A 25,453-nucleotide genomic window follows, 5' to 3' on the forward strand; every position below is an offset into this window, starting at 1 on the left:
GCAAAGAAGTTGGTGCTAGTTGAACATCAGGAATGAGAAAGAGACAAGCTGAAGGTGATGCAAAGAATGCCAAAAATTTCTGATTCATAGTAATCCTTTGATCCTCACACAACTATGACTATTCAGTTTACAAGGCCTCACCCTCACAGCAGTGGCTGGATCGTGTGTGCCCCTACATGTGGGGGTTTTTGGGTTTTAGTGTAAAGCAACAGAAATTTACTCTCTCACAGCTCTGGAGGCTAGAAGTCTGAAGGCAAGGTATCAGGAGGACCAAGCTCCCTCTGAATTTTCTAGGGGAGAATTTTTCTTGTCTCTTCTAGCTCTTAATGACTGCTGGCAGTCCTTGGCATTCCTTGACTTGTAGATGCATCTCTCTGACTTCTGCTTCCCTCTTCAAGTGGCTTTCTCCCCGTATGTCTGTGTCCAAATTTCTCTTTTTATTAGGACCTCTTCTTATTAATCCAGTATGACCTCATCTTAACTTGATTACATCTGTAAAGACCCTATTTTCAAATAAGGTCATATTTACAGGTTCCAGGTAGACATGAATTTTAGGGGACATTGTTTGTACACACACATGTGAATGATGTGCTTGTGTGTTTCCTAGTAATTTTCTGCTGATAGGTTGATGAGATCCATCACTTGAACTTTGAAGATGATTCAAGTGGTTTAAAAACCCTTATGGAGCACTTCTATGAACCACAAGCTCTCACAATTACCTGTTTTAAACAACTCTGTGAGGTTGGCAATATCCTCCCCATTTTGTGAAAGAGAAAACAGGTCCACAGAAGTAGAGACATGTTGGAGACTCCAAGGCCAAATAATAAATTTGAACCCATGTCTGGCAACTCCAAACCCTGGCATGTGCCACAACCCCAGGGTCCTAAAGTGGATCCCCCAGAACACTGATTTTAAGGAATGTTGATAGATCTTCCAAAAAATGAAAACAAAAGGGTTCCACGGTGGAATAAGTTCCAGAAAAGGTTCCTTCATCTCAGGATTGCTCAGTGCCTTTACAATGTGAGTCTCCTCCTGCTCTCCCTGAAGAGTCACAGCTCTCATTCATGAAAAGCCAGTGCCCATACCCTTCCAGCCGGCTCGACTACTCAGGCCTGAGAAGCAAATTCAATGCCACTTGCTTTGTAGCTTTTGCTATTAATCAGTTAATAAGCTGGGGTCCTGTGCCGTGGTGACAAATGCATTCAGTCACCCATTCAGCAAATGAAGACTACTCTGCACCCAGGCCGAGGCACAGTGCCAGGCTCTGGGATATTTCTTGGTCGGGAACCCTTTATTTGAAAGGAACAGGAGCCCATTCAAAACAGCTTAAGCAAAAGAGAGGACTCTTCTGGAATAGTTACAGTGGTAATTAGTGGAACCCAAGGAGAGAACATGTGTCTGGGGCTCCAAGGACCAGGAACCACCTCTGCAGCCCGCCTTTGCCCCCTACTCTAGTTACATGGTCTTCCATCTCTGCTTCCCTCTGAGACACTTCTGCTTACTTCTTTGTCTTGTTACTTGCACTTAGTTCAACACACAGAGCTCATTAATCTGGTCTCTCCATATCACTATTCCAAATAACTGGGAACTCCTGGATTGGTGGCTTCTGGGGCATGTGTCCACTGCTGCCCCAGGACTGTGGGTCTCGAGGAGAGCAGGGGGTGGGCAGAGGGTGAAGAAGTCTTCCCCTGCAGACATTGCTCCCCACAGGGGCTCCCAGCGCTGAGTGAACACTAGAATCAGCGGGAGGACTTTTAAAACTACCAGTGCCCCAAACCTACCCCTGCCTCGCACCCCTCCAACCCCCGTGTTCTGTTTTAATGGGTCTAGGGAGGGACTGAAGCATCAGTGTCTTCAAGTGCCCAAGTATCTCTGATGTGCAGCCCGGATTGAGACTCTCTGCTGTAGTAGGAAAGACAATTAAAAAGTCAGCGCAATACCAGTTGATAATGGCTTTGATGGGGAGGACAGAGGACTGTGGGCACATGTGGCACCCCTGACAGTCTAGAAGGAACAGGAAAGAGATAAGCTAAGACCTGATGATGAGGAGTGCCTGTGTCTTTCTGAAAGCACTCAGCACGCAGGCTTTTGTGTTTGTCATTGATAGCCATGGGGTAGACAGTGTCTGGGTTATAGTGGGCACTGGATAAATCTTGGTTGAATTCATGGGTAAGAAGTCATTCAGGTAGAGAGTAAAAGGTGGGGAGGACCTTATTTTTCATGATTGACACCACTTGTGTGTAGTTGACCAAGGCACATTGTTGTGGCAGATGTGGCTCAGATCCTATCTCATGGTCACGCTGAGGCCCATGTCTTATTCTGAGTGAGTCCTCCAGACTCTGAGAAGCTCCAACGTAGTTCTGCTTGGTCAGGCATCATTCTGGGCATGGCCAAGATGTAGTCCTGTTCTCATCACAGCAGCTCTAGCATCCCCAGTGTGAGTCTGGTGTCCCACTCTACAGCTCTGCCCAGGACCCATCTCTGGCCTCTGCCCAGCCTTGTAGCTCTGGGGAAACCCAGGGGCAGTTCAGCTTTCATGGGTGACTTGAGGTCTGTCTGAGCTCTGATCTGACACCACTGAGACTATGGGGCTGTCTCAGGTCTGGTAGTAGCCAGGGTCACTATTCCTCCCTGGAAAAGATTGATAATTGAGATCATTTATCCAGAACCACAAGAAACACCCCAACCTCATTCTAAACCACCAGCCTCGTGAGGTCCTCAGGCAGTTGCTGGTGATGGAGCACTCCTTGGTTCTCTCTAGCTATCACAGAGCTCCAGTGAGCTAGGCTGGCCCCACCAATGCCTTGGAGCCCAGGACCTGGAACCAAAGCAGACCAGTGGTCCCTCCTTCCTCCCTAAGCCAATGCCCCAGTCAATGATCATACTGCTCCAGTATCAAGAAAGCCTGTCCCAAAATACAACCAAACCAGCCAGAAAGGAACTTAGGGGGAGGGGAGAGAGAGCGTTGGGGCCAGAGGAGTGTGTCCAAGCTCCTGGGGCAAGGAGATAGAGACAGGGAAGCCTCTGACTCTGGATGCAACCAGTCACCAGCCTGAGCAAGAGGAGCGAACCAAGGAAGGGGAAGCCAGAGGGCCCATATGTGGGACTGCTTCTGTGACTGTTCTGTAGTTCTGGCCAGTCAACTTCAGGACTTCACCTGCCATATGGAAGGAAGCTGGAAGAAGGAGGAGGACAGCTCTGGGGAGGGAGTAGAGAGGAGAAAAGCAGGAGCAGAGACACAGAGAGAGAAAGGGGCAGAGAGGTGCTAAGAACAAAAAGGAGATGGAGACAGAGAACAATGCAAAGAATGAAAGCAAAGAACCACAGAGGGAAGGGGAGACGATGTCTTTCCAGCTCAAAGAACCAAGAGATGGGCTCCTCCTAGCACTCTGGCCCATCCAAGCCAGAGCAGCCCTGCTGCCTGTGAAGGGTTCAGGGATGGGAAGCAGCCTTCCCCTGGGTCCTGAGAGTCATCATCGAGGCAGGGCTTCAGTCTCAAGCATCTCCGAGCCAACATCCCTCTGTTTTGTGTCCTTTCTCCTGTGATGCAGTGCCTGCATTGGTAGCCCTGCCTGGGGGTGTGGCTGCTCCCCGCCTGCTCCTAGGGCTGCCAAGGATGAGAGAACAGTCTTGGGTGTCCTCTGGGGAGGGCCCACCCTGATCCTTGACATGCTCCTGTGCAGCCACCAGTCACCCACAAGATGGGCAATGCAGATCCCCACCAACTGTGCAACTGTTTCTTTGATGTTGCCCTGAACTTCTGATATGGAGCAGGGCCTGGACAATAATCCTATTTTTACTCCAAGCCCACAGCAGTGCATACAGCCAAGAAGTCGTCTCTGTTTTAAATTAGGCTCAGCTGTACTGTCCAAGAAAGCTTGCCAAGGAGAATGACATTATAAAGATGTTAATAAAATAAAAATTTTAGCAAACGTGTATTGGATGCTTGCTGTTTGGCATCAGCATCATCTCATTTGACTCTCACAACAATCATGAAAGGAAGGGACTCTTCTCATGCCCATTTTGTAGATGGAGAAACTGGGTTAGAGTGATCAACCAACTTGCCCAAGGTTACACAGCTAGCAAGTAATACCAAGAAGAACATTTCCCAAACAACAATGCCACCTACACCTTTCATTTATTGTCATCCAAAACATGTAGGAATATGAACCACCACCCTGTCCTTTCCTCCTCCAATTAATAAGGCCATTTCTTAATCTCAAAAGGAAATAAAATTCTTCCAAATGGAGTCTCCCTTTTTTTTTCATCCCACACAGAAATTAAGGCTGAATGACAGCATTTCTGCTCCGTTTTTCACTTATTATTCTCTGTCCCAGCCAGAGGGGCTCCCCAGGTGGAGGTTGAGTGGAGTGTGGGCTCCTTACTGGATTATTCTAACCCTAAGACTCTCATGTGTTCTCCATCTCCAAAGTCCCAGAAGATCATCAGGACTCATAAGAAATCACAGACCACCCCCGTCCCGCCCCCACATCCATGGAAGTTAGGAAACACAAGAAGAACCAAGTGTAACCTCAGCAGAAGCTTACTGCCTGAACACTTCCCGAGCAGAAGCCAGGTGCCCGGGGCATTACTCCCAGGCCGCTGGACTGTTACCAGCCGTGGACCACCTGGAGACCCCCTGAGATGTGGGGCAGTGGGCTTCCGCTGCCTCCAGGGTGTCTGTCATCCCATGCCAACTCGTGGGTGGACTCTCCCTGCTGGATTAATTGTGCACCTAGAGCCTCTCATAAACGGCTATGATTTCCTGCAGGTACCGTAAAGTGTTAATGGTGGAATCTAGGTAGTAGTATATGGGTTTTTACATAAAAATCTTATAACATTTGTGAACAATTAAAATTTTCATAATAAAATGTCAGGGAAAGGGTTTGGCACAGAGGAAATTGTGCCACCACAACACCCACCCCCAGGGCTCTGCTTATTTGGGGTGAACCTACCTTGGTGATGAAAAAATCAGCAGTCCCAGATCCCCACTAACGAAGACAACAGAGGGCTTGTGCCCCTGAGAGATGCAGCCACACAGGGCAGCCTGGCTGCAGGCAGCATGTGCTCAGGAGGGTTATTGGCAATGTTATCACTAATATTGACAGGAGTAAGGAGGTGAGGACCACAGATGCCTGTGGTAGGAGATAGTGTTCATGTGTCTGTTCATTCTTTCCTTCCTCAGCCATTTGTTGGTACTTACTTAGTACCAGGCTGTGTATGGGCTTCTAGAGTCTCCAGTGAAGCCCTCCCAGGGCAGTCAGCCAGGCCTGTGAGGCTCCAAGGAAGGAGAGGCCTCAGGGAGAAGGCAATCCTATAAATGAAGGAAGAAGGCATCCCCACAGAACACACGTCTCTCTGCCCAGCCTGAGTCAGGCCTGGGATCCAGACCAGCACCTACTGCAGACTGTGTCCTGGCCTGGGTGTTCTCTGGCTGACTCCACGACCCAGTGCCACACCTGGGTCCTCAGGCCACACCAAGGCTGTACACTTGACCCTGAAAGAGAAGAGGGCCAGGCCAGAACCACACCCAGAGCATCCCTCAGGCTGTGAGGAGAGACGAGGAACCACCCAGGGCCTATCCAGAACTCCAGGGAAAGATCCAGAACACACATGCATACACACTGTCTCATTCATGTTCTCTGCTCCCTCCTTCCCTTCCTCCAGAAGATAGGTAGGTAGGCAGATAGATAGACAGATAGATAGAAATGTAGAGATATATAGATATATCATGGAGCTCGTAATGACCTTAGAGCCCAGCTCATCTAACTAACTACCCATTTCACAGATGAGGAAGCTGAGGATGACAAGGAGGATAACACTTACTTGCCCCAAGCCATGCTGTGGGTCAACTGCAGAACTGACGCAGACCAGACTCCATTCCAGTGCTCCTTCTCTGCCCAGGAAGCTCTTCTTGCCCCGCTTAACTCTAAGTGCACTCTTGTCCTTACTGTGAAGAGAACAATGGGGGCCAGGGAAGAGCCCTGGGCTAAGAGCCAAACCCCCTGTCCACGCTGGACTCCATTGGGCTCGGCCCCTGGAGTCTCCACCTCACAGCCCCCTCCATGAGATGGGAGTCGTGTTGCCTACCGTGCAGGTGGCTAGGCTCCCGCCGGAACATATGCACAGTGTCCGCACCATGCCAAGCACGCAGGAGGGCCTCACAAGACCACAGTTGGCTTCCCTTTCGCACGTCATGGGCAGTTTATTAGGTTTTTCTGTATGTAGGTCTGAGAATCCGACATGTTCATTCAGTCTCTTTCAATTCAACTTCCCTTTTCTTAGCATCTTCACAGAGCCTGGAGCTCACCTTTCTCTCCAATGTGTGGGCTTTCTTCTTTCCAAATGGGTTTTCCCTCCTTTCTCTGTGTCTCTGTGTGCTGCTCTCTGTCTCTGTCTCTCTGTCCCTCTTTCCGTCCTCTCTCTCTCTCTGTCTACATCCTACTTCCCTCCTCGAGGGAGTCCCACGTAGAGCCGAGTCTTGTTCATCTGGCTGCCCCAAGTGGGGATTGGCAATGACTCAGAACTGCTGGGTGGAAGTTTAGTTTCCCTTAGTGAACGCTTTCTACTCCCCATTCGGGCAGTGTGGTTGTATAAAGCAGATGTCAGGAAGGTTTACAAGCATGAGGGGAGCGCACTGCTCTCCAGTGGTCAGAGGTGCTCGCATTCCAGCAGAGGCCGCCTGGGCAGCAGAAGCACCACAGGGCCAAGAGCGGCCTTTGGGGCGAGGTTGGGGGGTCGTGGTACACAGGGGTGCTTCTCACTAAGCAGGGCTGATGGGAGTGAAGCCTCTGTTGAGAGTGAGGGGCCGAGCCCATCACTCCCTGCAGTTCTGAGGGGCCAGACCCAGGGGTCTCTACCAATGCCGGCTCCTCCCCAGAATGAGAGCTCTGGGTCCCCCAGCAGCCCAGTGGGGAAGGAAACCACTCCTGCCCTGAGAACTCGGCCTGACCCCACCAGTGGGCCCATCCAGCTCTGGGACATCCCCCTGGCGCTCTAAGGGGACCCAGCAACTCACTGTGCCTGTGTAGCTGAGAGTGCCTTCCTTACGAGTTAGGACCCCAAGTCTCTCCTGCCTTTGAGGTGGGACCTTCCCTTTTTCATCTTTATATCCCAGTGCCCAGCCCAGGGCCTGAATGGTGCCCAGTGAAGGTACGTTATCCTGGCTCCTCTGTTTTCTAGCTGTGTGGCCTCGGGGAAGTGGCTTCACTTCTCTGAGCCTCAAGTTCATCCTGTAGAACTGTAAAACAGATAGTGATACCTGTTCTACTTGGTGACTATGGGAATAAATGAGATCACAGGAGACAAGCATTTGTGTGCTTGTCTCTCAAGAGATGGGGAAAGTGCTAGATAGCGACCTGCAGCTCTGTTTTTAACCTGCTTCCTTCTCGAAGGGGAGGAGTGCCCACTGGGCCCTTCCAAATTCAGCTATGTAAGGCTGCAGCTGACATTTCATTCTACAGCCCCAGTTATCTGTTTCCTAGGAAACAAGTGAGAGACAGTGACTCTGTGACAACACGCATGCACGCGCACACACGCACGCACCCTGGCTGCCACCGAGACTGACAATTAACAGAAATACAATAAATGTCATAGAAGCTAAAAATAGTTTACGTTCCGTGCCTTGTGCTGCACTCCCTGCTGCCCAGGCACCGAGGGATGCAGGGATGGAGGACAGCACTCTCTCTGACAGCGCCACTCCATCAGCTGCGGTGCATCTTCTGAATGGACAGGCTTGAGGGTGCTCTCTGCCCGACCCCTGCCTGCCTCTCTCCTCCTGGTTTCACCAAGAGCAGCTTCAGGGGACTTCCCCAGGTTGGGTCCCCAGCACTTGGCTTGTCCACCCGCTCTGACTGACCTCTTTCCCTGCTTTCCTCTCCGCCCTGAGGCTGGCACCCTCAGCCCCTATCTTCAGCCTGGAGAATGCGGCCTACAAGCATGCACAGTCTGCATGTCCATCCCCCTACCCTATCCCTGACCCCCTAAGACCTGCCCTTTATCCTGCCAATGCTCTCCATCCACCTAGTTGCTCAAGCCAGAAGCCTGGGAGTTGTCCTTCTGGCTCTCTCCTCCCACCCCATCCCTCTGCTCAGTTCCACCACCCAGGCCCTGTCCACCTGCCCAGCCTTGCCTCTGGCATCCCTGTTCCTGCTATATAGGCCCCTCCCACCCCCTGAACACGTCTGTGTCCCCAACATCCATGCTACTCCCACGCTCTTCCATCTGACTGAAAACCTGGACCAACACCCCATCCTCTGGGAAAGCCCTCCCGCTTTCCCTGGGCTGAATCAGTGGGTGGCTTCCTCTGTGCCCCCACGGGCCTTTTTCCCTACCTCCATTACAGTAATGATCATTGCCCTGAATTAACTGTAGCAGACACATTGCTGATGTTTCAGGTGTTGTTCTAAGAACTTCATGGGAATTCACTCATATACAATATTACAGACATGTGCCTACCGTTGGCTCCTCTGCTTCCTTGGGAGCTCAGGGGGCAGGCCCTGCGGTTGACCCAGCTGTAAGTCAGCCACCTGCACCCGACACAGAGGTGGCTTCCAGTGGGCTCTCCTGGGGCCCATGTCTGCCAGTTCATTGCTCTAACCCCAGGACCTAGAAGAGCACTTAGCAAATTTTTGTGGAGTGAATTAAATGCCTCCTGCACTGAATTGGCACCCGGTTCCCAAAGGGGCTGCTCTCCTAGTGAGTTCCCCTGACTTCTTTCTAGCATACCTGATGGTTTGAAACTGGCTTTTTCACAATTTGTTGGCGAATACGGCTTTGTGGGGTTTGCTTTCTTCTTACAAAATCCTAAGCATAGGTTCTGTTACACTACACAAAGGCTGCCTTAATCGAGAGTCGGAAACTGCTAAATAGAATGGCATTCTGATGATTACAAATAATGCAACTGTGCCTAGCTGATGTGGCAACAAGCGCTTTGCAAAATGGCTAGATTGATAGCAAGAGACGCTGCTGGTTCCATGGACCCCCTGGTAATCGGAGATGTCTTCTTCTTGGTGCAGCATTATTTCACGGTTAACTTCAGCCATGAGAACCAGAAAGCCTTGGAGCTGAGGACAGAAGATGCGAAGGATTGTGACGAGTGGGTGGCAGCCATCGCTCATGCCAGGTATGTCCCCCATAACCCCACAGTCCAGGCAGGAGGGCCTGAACCCAAGGGCCCTGTTTTGAGCAAACCCCAACCCCAGGAAGGGCATGGCAAAGGAGGAGAGGAGGGGAGAATGAAAGCTGGACAGGGTCCACCTTTAGGGCCCTGCAACTCTGAGTCTGTGCCTCCCTGGGGAGCTGGGGAACGAGAGGCCGTGGGGAGCAGCATTGAGCCTCCCACCCACTTCAACCAGACTAGCTTCTTTTTTTCATTAGGGGAAGTGAGTATGATTTTTTTGGATTAAAGGGTTTTATGACTACCAAAGTCTAAGGCTCCAGGGGTCTAACCCAGATGCAGCCACTAATTTGCTGGATGACCATGAACTAGTCCTATCTTTTCTTGGGGCCTCAATTTTCTCATCTATAGACTGAAACTCTCTAAACCTCTCTGAGCTTTGATATTCAGGGATTCTAGACCCACTCCTCCCCTCATTCCCAACAGTGTGTGCCCCTCTGTGGAGGAAGTCTCGCTGGGCCAGGGGCAGAAAAGCAAAAGACAGTATATGCTGCAGAAAAAATGGAGGCTCCCTACTGGATGGAGTCTTGATGGCTCCTGGGGAAATAATGGGCTCGTGGACTGGGCTATGGCCCCAGAGCTAACAGTCCTCCAGCAGGGCTGGAAAGGGACACCCAGACTCACCTCTCTAAGCAGTAGATCTTTCTGGCTTAGTGGATACAGTGCGTTTCTGTGTCTACCTCCCTGTAAAATATAAGCTCCTGGGGACATGAAACAAGTGCAATTCTTTGCATCCCCAGGGCCTGATAAATGCATAGACAAGTGCTCAGTAAATGTGGGTTGGAAGAATGAAGGGATGAATGAGTAGATAGATGATGGATGCAAGATTGGATTTTGAGTTTATATAAGGAAGATGAATGGAGGGTGGATTAATGATAAATGGGTGAGTGTTTAAAGTATTTGTGGATGAGGGAAGGCTGGCTGGCTGGATGGATGGATGGGTGGATGGGTGGATGGGTGGATGGGTTGATGGGTGGATGGATGGGTGGATGGATGGGTGGATGGGTGGATGGGTGGGTGGATGGGTGGATGGGTGGATGGATGGGTGGGTGGGTGGATGGGTGGATGGATGGATGGGTGGATGGATGGATGGATGGATGGCTGGATGGGTGGGTGAATGGGTGGGTAGGTGGATGGCTGGCTGGCTGGATGGGTGGGTAGATGGATCCAGGGCCCTTCCTCGAGGCTTGGGTCAAGCCAACTGACCAGAACCCCCTTGTTGTGGCCATAGCACTGACCTTGGCCCTTTTGTTAAGCCATCTCCATCCCTGTCCTCAAGGGGTGTCCAGTCTAGCTGTGGAGACCAGGTTCTCACAATGAACCAGTAGAGTCAGGCTCTGAGTGTGGTGTTGCGTGGACAGGGAAGTGACTCCCCTAGGGACATCACAGTCCAGTCAGGAAGACGTTAGACGTGTGCACATATAGCTCTGGTGCAGGAAGGCTGTGTTAAGTACAAAGAACCATGAGAGAGAGACGTTACTTCCATCTGCAGGGAAATGGGGGAAGCTGGAAATAGGGAGACATTTGACCTAAGTAGGAGGACTAGGGCGTATTTAGTAGGTTTAGATATGAGTACTTCAGCTGCCACCACACCCCAAAAAGCCTTAAATAAGGCCACTGATACAGGAAAGAGAATTCCAAGAGTAATGAAGAGACAAAGTTTGGGTGTCAGAAGGCAGATGAGGTTGGATGTTGGACTGAACCAGCCAGACTGGCCTTGAATACCTAGCTGAGATGTTTGACCTCTCCTCTGTAAACTGTGGGGAGCCATCGAAGGTTTTATGCCAGGAGAGTAACATGATCAGAGCTATGATTTGGAGTAGAAGTGGCTGGTGTTGTGGAGGATGGAATCAAGTGGGGAAGAACCCAGGTTCAGGGAGAGCAGAGGGACCTCAGTCTCCCCAACACTAAAGTGAAAGCAAAATACCAGGGTTGTTTTGAGAACCAAAGGAAATTATTTATGTGAAGGGACTTTGTAAGTGTTGAATTATAGAATGTTAATTTGTTATACATCCTGATAACCAGGACAACATTGATTTAGAAAATCAATTAACACAAAACTTTCTAGAGACAATGAGATACCACTACCTATAAAGTCTAGAATAGCTAAAATGATAAAGACCAACAGTACCAAATGTTGGAGAGGGGGTGGAGCAGCCATAATGCTCACAGCATGCTGGTGGGAGCATAGAATTGTTCAACCACTTTGGAAAATTGTTAGGCAGTTGCTTAGTAAGTTAAACATAGGGACCGGCCCCATGGCCAAGCGGTTAAGTTCGTGCACTCATCTTCAGTGGCTGGGGTTTCGCCTGTTCAGACCATGGGCATGGACATGGCACTGCTCATCAACCCATGCTGAGGCAGTGTCCCACGTAGAAGAACTAGAAGGATCTACGACTAGAATATACAACTATGTACTGGAGGGCTTTGGGCAGAAAAAAAAAAAGAAGAAGAAGATTGGCAACAGATGTTAGCTCAGGTGCCAATCTTTAAAAAAAAAAGTTAAACATACACCTGCTCTATGACCCAGCAATTCCACTTCTTTGTATTTACCTAAGAGAAATGAGAAATGTCCACAAAAAGCCTTGTAATGCAGATGTCCTTAGCAGCTTTATGCACAATAGGCCAAAAACTAGAAAAAGCCAAGCGTCCATCAACAGGCAGATGTATAAAGGAACTGCGGTATATCCACACAACGGAACAGAACGCAAACAGCAATCAAAAGGAACCTGCTACAAACATGAGTAACTGTGTTTCAAAGTCAATGCTCTGGGTGAAAAAAGCCAGGCGCAAAAACAGTACATGTTGATTCCAGTTACTTGAAATTCTAAAACAGGCAAAACTAACCTGTAGTGATGGAAACCCAAAAACTAGTTGCTCCTGGGGTGGGGAGTGGCTTGGAAGGGGCACAAGGAAACTTTCTGATTGATGGGAATTTTCTTGAGCTTGATTAGGACGCACGATTTATCAAAGCCAATCAAACTGTGCATTCAAGGTCTGTGCTCTCCATCATATGTGCATTGAAGCTCAAATTTTAAAAGCGAATCATGTGTATTAGAGAAAATATTTTAGTTCTCTATTGCTGCAGAACAAATGACCACAAACTTAGCAGCTTAAAGTAACACCCACTGGCTTTCTCTCAGTTCTGTAGATCAGAAGTCTGGGCTCGGCTACAGTCTCTGTTCAGGGTCTCACAGGCTGAAATCAAGGAATCAGCCAGGCTGGGCTCTTACCTCGAGGTTCTGGAGAAGTCTCTGCTTCCAGGCTTATTCCTGCTGGAAGATTCACTTCCTCGTGGGACTGAAGTCTCCGTTTTCCTTGCTGGCCGTCAGCCAAGGGAGGCTCTTGGCACCAACAGGCCACCTGCGTTCCTTGCTTTGTGGTCCCATCCATCCTCAAGCCAACAACAGCACGTTGAATCCTTCTCCAGCCCCAAATTTCTGACCTTCCCTTACATGACCCGCCAGAGAAAACTCCATGTTACAAGGCTCCTGTGATTAGGTCAGCCTCACCTTAGACAGTCTCCCTGTCTTGAGGTCAGCTGGGCCGTATAACATACCCTACTAACAGGAATAAAAACCCAGCATATTTATCATCCTGGGGATAATACAGGGCTTGCAAACCAGGGCGGGGCAGGAAAGCTTGGGGCTATCTTAGAATTCTGCCTGCCACAGAGAGAGGACAATAATTCTTTAAGCAACTCACTAAATTGAAGATTGGCTCCAAGTAGCCAATAAAATAATAATCAGCTGAGAGACAAGTCCTACCCAGCTTGCCTGGGCCTCTCGGGCCTCTCGCAGCCTGGCAAAGCATGTCCCCATCCAAGGGTACCTCTGTCTACTGCACAGTCCCCTAGAGTCTGTGAGGCTCTTTCACATGGCGTGCTGTTTGCTCCTTATGACAATCCAGTGAGGGGTCCCTGCAGCCCCATTTGACGGATGTGGACAGTGAGCCCAGTGGCACACAGAGGGTGGGCACCTGAGTGGAGCTTGGGGGGCCCCAGATCCTGGCTCCCAGCTTAGCAGTCTGTGACTCCCAGGTAAGGCAGATTCAACTAGAACCCTGCCCTCCCCCGAAGAGGACCAGTCAGGCAAATTGACACCACGTACCTTTGAACAGAGACCTCTCCGAACTCCTCATCCTTCTGGAAGCCAGGGGCACCTGCCAGTTGGACATGCTGAGGGTTTCCTTCCCTTGCCAAACCCTGGGGGCTGAGTCAACTGGCTGGCCTCAGAGGAGTGTGCACCTTTCAGCCTGCAGGGAGGCACCGTGACGGTCACTGATGAGGGAAGCTGAGCCCCTTCCCTAGAATAGCCATCCTCGCCGAACTGTCCAGGCCGGCCGTGCTGGGCAGCTCCTGGGCCAGCACAGGCCACAGGGTCTTCTCTGGGGAGCCGGCCGTGCTGGGCAGCTCCTGGGCCAGCACAGGCCACAGGGTCTTCTCTGGGGAGCCGGCCGTGCTGGGCAGCTCCTGGGCCAGCACAGGCCACAGGGTCTTCTCTGGGGAGCCGGCCGTGCAACTAAATGGGAAACCGCAGACTATGAGCTTTATTTAATCTCAGACCTCATACATCGCAAGTGTATGTGAGTGTGCATGCGTGAGTGTGTGTGTGTGTGTGTGTCAAGAAAGGGACTGGCTCTCTTCCACAGCCATATTAAGTATTTTTGCATATGCCTAATTTAGCTTTTATTTACGGATACATAATAGATGCACTCTATATACAAAAATAAGCAGCTTCGTCTATGAATAGCGTGTAAAGACACAGTATACTCTCATACTGTATGTATAATATTCTGGTATTATGGGATCCCTCTGTGGTATGTGTATTTACAGCAGTGTATACAATGTAACACTGAGTGTGGCTTATCGTCTACATTTCACGGAGAAGAACTATGTGCCAAATTAGCCAGTCACGTGGGAGAGTGTAGACTTGCGTCATCAGGGACTGGAGCCTAATGCCAGCTCCAGCTTTGACACTCATTGACTTGTTTGGGGCAAGCCACTTCCCCTCTCTGGGCCTCAGTTTCCTCATTTATAAGATGAAACAATTGGCCTTTCATGATTCCTGAGTTCCCTTCTAGCTCTGAGAGTCCATGAGCGTATAAAGACAGTGCTGCACGAAGAGGTGCTCAGTAAATTTGTATTGGATGGAAGGTAGGGAGGGAGGGAAGAGAGGGAGGAAAAAGCAGCCCACATCATTCTGTAGATAAGACTCTGGCCCCTGGTCTCAGAGCACTAAAGCGAGTGCCATCACTAGGAACAGACTGATGACTTCTCTGTGTTTTCACAGCCCTGGAGTAGGGGGAGGGGCAGTGGTGTGAAACGCTCCTTCGTGCTCTCAGCTGAATTTCCTCTGCAAGTAAAGACAATTAAGCCTCTTGGGATGTTGGAAAACTTTAAAACCTGATGTTCTAGTTAAAATTTATTTTAATAAGAGAAACACAAACTCCTCGTTTTAATCAGATAGAATCGCAAACCCAAGAAGTCTCTCTCAGAGCGTGTTATTTATCTTTAGAAGCAGGTAGGGGAGAAACAATTGTAGCTTTGATTTCTGGTGTTTTCCCCAGGCACATGCTCCAGGTACACTGTCCTCCCTTTGCTCCAGCTGTCCCCAGGCCCGGACTCCTGCCAAGTCTGCCAGCCTCGCCCTCCCACCTTCAGGGCACTGCTGGATTCAGCCCCGTTCTCCGACACTGTCAGGGCCAGGCTCTCTAATCTCCTCAGGCCCACCGTGTCCTTGGTAGAGCTCCTTTTCATGTTGCAAAGCTCTTTCCCACCCATAGCCTCCTGGGGTCCTCACCTCAAACCTGGGGCTTATAGGGAAGCTATTATTGTGGGGGAAAAAAAGCTACTTTGCCATAAGGGTCACAGGGGCTTAGATTGCTGTGTGTCACAGCTCCTGAGTCTGTGACAAAAGCCAATGTCTAACCTGGCACCCCACTGACTAGCCACATCCAGGGTACTTGGAAGGTCGTGTCAGAAGATGCCAGACTGAAAAATGTCCCCTTGACTTGGCAAGTGGGAGATAGTTGGTGATCCCAGAGAGGGACCCGGTTCTCATGGGGGCTGGGGACAAACACCAGACTGCCACCGGCAGAGGAGCAAAGGGGAGGAAAGACAAAGGGGATGGTGAGTACAGGCTGCTCTTTCAGCAAAGCTCCCTGCAAATGTGGAAAAGATGAGGTAGGAGCTGGAGGGAGAGGGAAGACAGAGGGAGGGCTTGGTTTTGTCCTAAATGGGGAGCGGCTTGAGGCTTTTTATACGGTGAGGAGAAGGAGCCGATGGAGCAGGGTGGTTGCTAATAGAGAAGAGAGAGGCAGAATGTGAAACATAGCGATCGTGAGGAGAGGTCAGGAGTGGGCCCTGGGCTTGGGCAGGGGCTGGGGATGAGAAGGGCCTTTGCCCTCTGGGAAGGAAGGGAAATTGTAATATTATAGCTAACTGGCACACATCATGTGCTCCATGTGGGGCACTGCACAACATGTGTGTCAATAATTTAATCCTCACAGCAACTCTGTGAGGTGGGGACTGTCATCACCTCCATTTTATGGGTGAACATACTGAGGCACAGAGAGGTGAAAGGACCTGTCCGAGGTCCCTCAGCTGGTGGGTGTGGGAGCTGGGGCTGAGCCCAGGCAGACTGGATCAGAGCATGGAGCCTCAGCCAGGACAGCACACACGAGGTAGGATGAGGGTGGGTGGGCTGGGGCTGGCAGGAAGTGACAGAACAGCATAATGCATAATACAGGCAGTGAAGGAGGAACAGGATCGCTACAGGGAGGGAAAGGGAGTGGTGAGGAATGAGGTTGAAGAGGGCAGGCAGCTGACAGGGACACCTGAAACGTCTCAAGGCCCCAAGGGGGTTGGAGGGCTCCTCAGCTGGAGCTCTCCCCTGCTGAGAAGGGAGATGTATGACTGACCCAGAAATGGGACTTTGCCAGGTAGGAGGGAGGAGGGGCAAAGGTGAGGAGGAAACTGAGGGTAGGGACAGAGAAGGGTGGAGGGGGTGCTTCTGAGCCTATGAGTCCTATGAGGTGGTCCCAGGCTTCTGAGGTGGTCCCAGGCTTCTGAGGTAGTCCTATGAGGTAGTCCCACACTTCTGAGGTAGTCCTGTGAGGTGGTCCGAGGCTTCTGAGGTGATCCCATGCTTCTCAAGTTGTCCTATGAGGTGGTCCTGGGCTTCTCAAGTGGTCCCAGGCTTCTCAGGTAGTCCTATGAGGTGGTCGTGGACTTCTGAGGTGGTCCTATGAGGTGGTCCCAGGCTTCTGAGGTGGTCCTATGAGGTGGTCCCAGGCTTCTGAGGTGGTCCTATGAGGTGGTCCCAGGCTTCTGAGGTGGTCCTATGAGGTGGTCATGGACTTCTGAGGTGGTCCTATGAGGTGGTCCCGGGCTTCTGAGGTGGTCCTATGAGGTGGTCCCGGGCTTCTGAGGTGGTCCTATGAGGTGGTCATGGACTTCTGAGGTGGTCCTATGAGGTGGTCCCGGGCTTCTGAGGTGGTCCTATGAGGTGGTCCCGGGCTTCTGAGGTGGTCCTATGAGGTGGTCATGGACTTCTGAGGTGGTCTATGAGGTGGTCCTGGGCTTCTGAGGTGGTCCTATGAGGTGGTCATGGACTTCTGAGGTGGTCCCGGGCTTCTGAGGTGGTCCTATGAGGTGGTCCCAGGCTTCTGAGGTGGTCCTATGAGGTGGTCCTGGGCTAAAGCAACAGGGAGGAGGAAGTGGGGGTCAGGGAGAGAGAGAACCAAGGGCCGAGGGCCCCAGACCTCCTTATGACATTCCCAGAGCCCTCTAAACCTTCCCTCCAAGCTGGTGGCTGCCTTTGAAGTCTTCTGCCCAGATGGGCTCCTTCCCCTGCAATGCTGGGGTCTGCTGTCTGAGCCTCTCTGCCCTTTGAGGCTGGACTCCCTTTATGGAATCAGGTTTTTCTCCAGCTCTGACACTGTGGAATGACCCTGCTGGTGCTGTGGGGGGTCAGGGAGAGGCCCAGGCCTGGAGTGCAGGGAACAGTCCCACCTTCAGAGGCCCGTGACCTTAGTTAGGCAAGTCATTCCACCTCCCTGGCCTGGCTAGTCTTCCAAGTCCCACCTTCCCGCCCTCCCCCCAGCTGCGATGCCTTGCAAATATGAGACATGTTAATTTACACAAATGCTGGGGCTACTTCTTGTACTCTCTGCTTATTCTTTGGGGTACTTTCTGATCTGGCCCCACCTAACCATCCAGCCCCATTGCCAATTACCCCTCAACACAAGCCTTCTACCTGAGGCTGCCCGTGGATGGGAAGGCCTGACTTCCAATTCCAGGGGGAGGGGGACGGGCTATTCCAGGAAGTCTTCCCTGATTACAGGTCCTTGTTGCTGGCCCCCTCCTGAATTCTGACAGCCTGTAGCACACAATTTGGCACCCAGGTATACTCTGCAGATTCTTCAGATATCTCCCAGACAGTGAAATATTATATGCCTCTCTCTCCTCTGTTTATCCTGAGGGGCCTGACACATCCATCCATTGAGCCATCCATCCATGCAACGTGTTCAGTGAGCACCGTCTAGGGCCAGACACTGTGCTTGGTCCTGGGAAGACACGAGCAAACAGCAGAGGTGTGGCCCCTGCTCTCAGAGAATGCAGGGTCTTGTGGGCAGACGGATAAGGAACTGGACACTGCCTAATCAGTCTGGCCAGTGCTATGGTGTTAGAAGCCTGAGGTACTGTGAGAACACTCCACACAGTCTGGGGGGAGGGCAGAGAAGGCTTTGTGGAGACGGTATTTCCACTGAGACCCAGAGCTAGCCTTGGAAAGAGGATGGAGCTAACCCAAGGAAAGAAAGAGGGAGAACGCATGTTTCAGACAGAAGATCTCTCTGTGCAAAGGCCCAGGAGGAGGTGGGGGAGGGGGGAGAATAGGACCAGTTAGAGGAACCAGAGGTCCGAGTGTGAGACGAGAGTTGGAGAAGGGACCAGAGTGATCAGTAACAGCACAGCAGCCTGGTCAAGCCCCCGGGCACTGTGTCTGGGAGTCGGGACCTTCCCCTAAGTGCAGTCAGTGGGGGAGCCCCACTTCTGGTTGGATCTCTGAGGGACAAGGATGCAGGGTCTCACCCACCATGTCCGTCTGTCCACAGCTACAGGACCCTGGCCACAGAGCATGAAGCGCTGATGCAGAAGTACCTGCACCTGCTGCAGATCGTGGAGACGGAGAAGACTGTGGCCAAGCAGCTACGGCAGCAGATCGAGGACGGGGAGATCGAGATCGAGAGGCTAAAGGCGGAGGTGACTGCTGGCCAGGGGCATGGAGGAAGCTGGCTGGGGACCCAGGCCCCAGACCCAACACCTCACACCCCGGGCTCCTGCAGGATCAAGGGGGCACATGATGGCCAGGGAGACCAGCTCCCAGCTATAGCAACGCCAGCCTCCAAACTTAAAATCAGTGATGCTGGCAGAGTGGGAAGGTCCTGTTGTCAGATCTGGGTTCATATCCCACCTCTGCCACTTAACACCTGCAGCGTGGAGCAAGTCCTCCCAACCTCTCTGTGCCTCTATTTCTTATGGGCCTTTTACACTTAACTGACAAGGCTGTGAGGATTGAGTGAGACTATTTATGGGCAAGTTCCAAGTTTCTCTGCCTACGTCCACATTGCCTAAGCCTTCTACATTATCAGCCCAAGGCCCTGGGGCACAGTGTCCCTGGTACATCATTAGAGTGTGGGCTCCTAGCTTAGCTCCAGGGCGATCCCCCCTCCCTCTGCCTGCCACTGTAAGAGCTCCTACTGGGGCTTACCAGGCGTCTGGAGCCACGCTGTTACTAGGGTAAGCTTTCTAGAACTTCTGCTCAAAGTGTGGTACATGAAGCAGCAGCAGCAGCCTCAGCAGGAGCTCATTAGAAATGCAGAATCTCAGGCCCCACCCCAGCCCCCCTGAATCAGAATCTGCACTTTAACAGCATCCCAGGTGATTCCCATTCACATTAAAGCTTGGGAAGCGCTGGCTTCAGGCCCCTTAGCCACCCCTCACCAGCTCTCCACCTCAGCACAGAATGATCTGATTGCCTCTCACCCCCCACCTCACCAGTGTGCTCAGAACCATCTGGCCACATCACACAAGGACTGTGGACTCTGAGCTGAGGAGACAAAAATTAAAAGGCAGCTTCCTGTAATCAGGGTCAGCTACATAATTTGCAGGGCCCAATGCAAAGTGAAAACTCAAAGCCCTGGCCAGAGTCGCGAAGTCTATCTCCCCTTCCCACGGCCCACCTCCCCATGGCAGACAGGTGACCCCCAACTTCAACCTCCAACCTCCCCTAACCTCTGTGCCATGAGGCACTTGATACCTAGATTAGGGGTGGGCAAGAAGCCCCTGGCAAGTCAGCCCCCTAATGCACCAGGCACTGTGACCCCTGCAGAGGGTGGAGAGTGACGGTGGGACTGGAGTCTCCTCCAGTTGCCTCCCAGACAGAGGGTAGCAGTGGTCATGGGTCCTAGGGTGTGGGGAACGGGAGGCAGGACCACATGGGAGCCAAGTCTCCAAGCCCCTGAGGCATGCTCCACTGTGCCATCAGATGTCACTTACAAAACACATCAACTTGGAACTTCAGTTTCAACAAAAATTTCAGATTCAACACACATCCTCTAGCCCCACACCAGGCACCTTCAGATATGCTTCCTTAGTCAATCCCCACAGCCATCCTGAGAAGATCAACCACCTGTGTTTTACATGAGGAATCAGGCTCAGAGAGCTCAAGTCACCCGTCCAAGCTCACACAGCTGGAGGTGGCAGAGCCGGGACTGGAGCCCAGGTCTGCCTATCTGCTTGCCAGTCTTTCTACTCTACTCAGAGCCTCTTCCTGCACAGCTCTGGGGATAGGGGCTTGTCCCATCTCTAAACCACCTCGTTCATTCTGGGCTCACACTCCAGAGACAATCCCTGGGTTCTATACTAGCCCACCACACATCCCTGAATCCAAGTTGAGCCCCTGTAAGTGACCAGAGGTCTAGCCCCAGTACCAAGTTATTAGCTTCATGATCAAGGGTGTCCAGGTGTCATTTGTTCGTTCACTCACTCATTTACTAAATGCCTAAGACCACTTACCACTGCCTCATCCTCCTCCCCAGGCTTCTCCTCTCCAGTCAGCTGGAGCTCCAGGCTCCAGGGACAGCTCCATAGCTGTGAACTGTGCATCTCTTGGCCTTTGCACATGCTAGTGCTCCTGTTTGGAATGCCCTTGTCACCACCATACTTCCCTGCCTGGTGAAATCCTCCCAAGTTCAAATGCCTCCTCCCGGGGACTCCCACCCCAGAGTGTACTCCCTGCTCCTCCACTTCCGCACCCTCATCATGCCACCTCAGAGCCAGCTACCGCCCCACCCCATCCCCCCACCCCCCACCCCCCGATGCAGCGGGGACTCCATGGGGGCAGAGCTGTGTCCTTTATCACTCTCTCCCTTAGGCCTGGGTCACAGTAACTCCTCAGAAAGGGCTTGGTGTTTGAATGGACGTGAGGCTCTGTGGTAGGCACTAGAGAGGTGGAAGTTTCTGCCCTTAGGGTCTGATTGTGGTAGAGTGATTGGTGCTATAATAGAGCTTTCTGTGTGATCCCAAGTCAGAAAGTGAGTCATTTTATGGCCAAAGTGAGTGTAGGTTCATGTTGCATGTAGCCTTAAAAGCTTCCGGGTGTGTAGGCCAGAGAAGGGGTGGGTGCAAAGGGCAGAGCCCCCTCTGGTGCTGGGGAGCACAAAGCAGGTCAGTTGTGAGTGAGCACGTGCATGCTTGTGTGTGCGCACACAGGCATTGTCAGAGTGGCAGCAGAAGCCCATTCGGTGGGAATTTGGAGCAATGCTTCCAGTTGAACGCGTTAGCCTCCAGGGCAAGAGATTTTTTTAAAGACTTTGAAAGAAAGACCACTTCGGTAAGGCTTTCTGGCGGTAGGCTTTCTCGCTCGCTCGCTCTCTAGCTCTCTCTCTCACACACACACACCCTGCAGGGCAGAGGGCACCAGTTTGCTCTGGATGGCTCCAGGAAAGTGGAAACAGAGCCCATTTCCCAGGAAGTAGGCCATCAGGGAGCAGGAGGCACTGAGAAGCCAAGTAAGTGACAAGTGACCCCAGTGACAAAGACAGCGCATCTTAGAACATCAGAGCTGGGAGTGATCTGAAGACACTGAGGTCCATAGAAGAGGAAGGGACTTACCCGAGGTCACTCCAGGATCCCTGGAGTCCAGGCTCAAACGGATGTCCTGGCTCCAGATCTCTGGCCTGTGCCTGCCCTGCAACTTACTCCTTCCCGCTGAGGAGACAGGCCTGATAAGGGGTGCCTGTCAGGGAATGACTGTGTCTCCTGGATGATCCCGGGCTCTCAGGGTCCACCTTTCCTCTGATAGCCAAATAAAATTCCTCAGGCCCCGTCCCACATATCCCTGAGGATTTACAGGGGGCTTACCTTCTCCTGGCCACCTCTCGCTTCCAAATTCTGCCCTCCTGACTTCCCACATCACTTCCCACAACAGCTGTCTCTACTCAGTCCTTACTGCTCTTTATCTCCTGGGTGGTCACTACATGTATCTGTCAGGATGAGCTAGATTATGCTGCAATGACAAACCAGCCCCAAACCTTAATGGCTTAAAACAACAAAGATTGCTTTCTCACTCACACTGTGTGTCCAGTGTGGGTTCTGCTCCGCAACATTCTCAGTCAGAGTCAGGGATGCAGGCTGGTGGGGCTCCTGCCATCAGGAAATTCACCAGTCCCATGGCAGAGAAGGAACGTGGTAAATGATGCCTGACATCTCTGCTCACATTGCATTGGGCAGTCAAGTCACATGACCACACCCAACTTCAGGGGACTGGGAAGTATGATCCTGCCCTGTCCACGGAGGAGGACCAGAGTATCCGGGAAAGCCCTGACTACCCAACTGAGGCTCCTCTTTCAGCCCCCAAGCCCCTGGCACAGGCTGTTGTATGTAACAGACTTCCCAAAAGGTCTGCGTATAATACAGCAGGGCTTCCACTACTGAAGTAGGAAACAGCTTAGAACTGAGTAGAAGATGTCCCTGTCCTTGTATCTCTCAGCCTCTCCTGCTAAAGGATTTCTCACTGACCTCCTCTGCTCACATTGTCCTCTCTCCGTGCACTCCCACATGCCATTTTGTTGGTGGTGGTGTCGTTCATAATCTTTTTACTACCAAGACATCAAGTTATGGCCCTGCATCCAGGGTTGTGCTGGAGCTGGCTCATACCAGCCTGCAAGGGCCAATTGTTAAGTTTTCAAGAATTTTACAAGCTAGTTACTCAACCTTTGGTAGCTTACAGTGGGCCAAGGTAGGAATGTTTACACCATGGAAGTTGGCAATTGCTTCTAGTCAGTTTTTCTTTCAGGGAGCTGGTCATTAAGCATTTACCAATATACCGTTGTCTGCATGTTTTTTCAGGATGAGCTACATAATTTGCAGGGCCCAGTGCAAAATGCAAATGCAGGGCCCTTAAGAATTTCAAGGCAGCAACAGCAGAACCTTAAACCAAGTATCGGTCCCTTCTGGGGCCTGGGGCTCTGCACAGGTCATAGATCTAGGAGGCCAGCCCTGCTTCCACTCCCTCTATGCTCCCCAACCCTGTAGCCCCCGCTTCTAGCCATCTCTCCCTAGGGGTAACAGGAGATCACATCCAAAGTCTGCACAAAACTTGATTAAGCAAAACTATCCACCTCTGTCTTAGTCTCTTCTCTCCCCTCTAAACCACCCTATCAGGCCTCATCTTTTGTAACCAGAAAGCTCCAAGGTCCACCTCAAACACAGGGAGCCTGTCCCCTTGAGAAGAATCCTCCCCTCCTCTAGAATGCTCACTTGGCACCATTTCATTCTTTTAATAACTGTGTTTCTCCCAGTTATGATTGGGAGTAATTTGGAGAGCTCAGTCAGGTCCTAAAGGCAGGATACGAGTTTAGAGATAGTCGTAATATTTTACTGGTTTGGAAGCACTCAGAATCCTGGAAGGCTGACTCTGGAAGAAACTCCAGAGATCTTTAATTCAGGGTTTAAAATAAAAATTTAGCCACGGAATCAGTTTTGCAAACCAACTTTGACATGGAGCCCACTCCGTAAAATAGGCCAATGAGGAGATTGCTCTGGGGGCAGTAGGAGAGTGCAGCCCTGACCCCTCCCCACGCAGCCCCTCCCCAGGGCCCACCCTCCACGCTATCAGTCCGGCTTCTCATCTTTCCTCCTGCCATCCCCACTCCTGCTGCCCTGCACTCAACACCCTATGATACTCTGTGCTTTTGTTCTCACCATCCTCTCTGCTCCAATTCCCTCCATTCCATAGCCCACCTGTTGGGCTCCTATTTGTCCTTCAAAACCTCTTCTGGGTAGCCCTTGCCACTTCCGTGGTGAGACCCTCCCACTGCAGTAGGTGCACACCTCTGTTCTAGCCTTGCCTTGTTGGATTATAAGTTACCTCTGTGGGTGTCTGACTGGAAGCTCCTCCAGAGCAAGGGATCTAACTTATCCACCTCCAGCTGCATCTCACCAGTGCCCAGCATGGTGCCCACCACAGAGACCCCATCAGGACATGCTGACAGGGTCAGCACAAATGGAGACAGGGATGGGCACCTCTTGGGCTTGGAAGAAGCCAGACGGAATCAAGAAGGAAGGAGAAAGAACTGAGTTGTACAGCAGCTGTTAGAAAAGCAGGAAATACAGAGATCTTTCTCAAAACCTTGGCTGCTAGCAAAAAGAAAAAGACCTGGATTAATTCTGTCATCAGTTAGTGCACTAGCTAAATGCATTCTGGATTAAAGACACTATCTCCAGAGAGGGAAGTTGGGTGGGGCAGGAGCCAAGGCACAGTGCTTCAAAGGAGTGTGGCAAAGGAGGGTTTGCTTCTGATTCACCAAGAAAACCAGACTGCAGGGTGCCCAGTGGGCAGGGACCAGTCAAGACACCTGCAGAGAGCCGGGTTGGGCAGCCAGAGCTGGACTCTAGCTGGCGAGTTGGGCCATGAGCCAAAGTCCCACCTTTCCATGGCCATCGTTGACAAGGGTCAACTGAGCAGGCCCGGGACATCAACCAAGCCAACCAGGGTCCAAAGCAAATCCCTCTCCAGAAAGAACGTGCCAGGATTAGAGAAAGGCTGCCTCTGTGAGCTCATGGGGACTGGGGCTCCTGCCGCCATCCTGACACTGGATGCTAGCAGGGATGGGCCAGGGCCCAAGACTTCTCTAGGGACTTCCAGCTCACAACTCTCCAGAGCTTTGCTCGCCCAACCTGATCCTTAAATAAAGACTCCACGGCTGTAGGTGTTGCCTGCATGGAGCAGAGCGCCTGACCTAATTGCATCTCATTTTTGCCCTGGTCCCTGCTGAGTAGATGTCCTGGAGTGCCTCTCTCTGAGAAGAGTGCCATGAGTTTTAAATACAGACTGCTTATGCACATGCACGCACGCACACACACACACACACATCGCCATCCTAAAGAGGAAAGGGCACCACGTGCAAATCCCAGAAGTGGCAAAGAAAGCACGCTGGCGCGGAGGTGATAACATCAGGTCAGAGGGGAGGGTGTTGACTGGGCATCCTCGTTTCTGAGCTCTGCAAGAGCCTGCGTGTGCGTGTGTCCCTCAGCCCTTTAGAGTACAGATCAAAGAATCGGGCTTTGTTTCAATGTGCAAATTTCTCAGAGAATCGACAGAAAAAAAAGGCAGAGGGGAAGCCCATGTCAGCACTAAATATTTCTCCGTTAGATATTTTAGGCCGCTCTTCAAGCATAGGCTGGGGTAATTTTAGCAACCCAGGAGTGGAGAACGGGTAACTGTTCCATTTTGCTTTCAAAGTGCCCCATTCGCTCAATTGTGAGGGCCCATTGATTCTGTGGTTCAGCAAGTGGCCTTGAGGGGACAAAGCCACATGCTCTGAAGAGGCAGCAGTGCTGGCTCTAGGGCCCATTTACAGATTCGCCTGAGCTACTATCTTTAGACGTGCGGGGCTTAGTGACTGCAATGTGCTCCTGTGGTTGACGTTTCTGTGGCTGCTGTGCTCTGATTCCTTTTTAGTTCACTTATTTATGTAGCCAACAAATACGCGTGGAGTGCCCAGCCCCATGCTAGGCACCAAGAGCATGTTAGTGAAGGAGACAGCTACAGTCCTGCCCGCAAAGCTCCCAGCAAAGATGGGAGAGGGGGTAAGCAATGCCAGCATCTCAACAGGAAAGTCCGCAGTGCCGCGGAAGCCCTGAGAAAGGGCACCCAGCAAAGAATCGCAGCCAGGGTGGGGGGCCAAGGAGCCCTGACCCAGAGGATG

General features: G+C 51.6%; 1 protein-coding gene across 5 annotated transcripts in view; it reads left to right on the forward strand.

Moving 5' to 3' along the window:
* The window catches only part of RASGRF1 (Ras protein specific guanine nucleotide releasing factor 1), a 112,092-nt gene that overhangs the window by 14,011 nt on the left and 72,628 nt on the right, over nt 1-25,453 (forward strand). For all 5 annotated transcript variants that reach the window (XR_011526174.1, XR_011526175.1, XR_011526176.1 and 2 more), the window contains exons 2-3: nt 9,018-9,124; nt 18,296-18,443. Coding sequence is in view for 2 of the 5 variants with exons in the window: in XM_070573035.1 (XP_070429136.1) it covers nt 9,018-9,124; nt 18,296-18,443 (255 nt within the window). In the remaining 3 variants the exon portion in view is untranslated. The remainder of the gene's footprint in view (nt 1-9,017; nt 9,125-18,295; nt 18,444-25,453) is intronic.

The sequence above is a fragment of the Equus przewalskii genome, chromosome 1 (genome assembly GCF_037783145.1).
Source record: "Equus przewalskii isolate Varuska chromosome 1, EquPr2, whole genome shotgun sequence".
Classification (NCBI taxonomy): domain Eukaryota; kingdom Metazoa; phylum Chordata; class Mammalia; order Perissodactyla; family Equidae; genus Equus; species Equus przewalskii.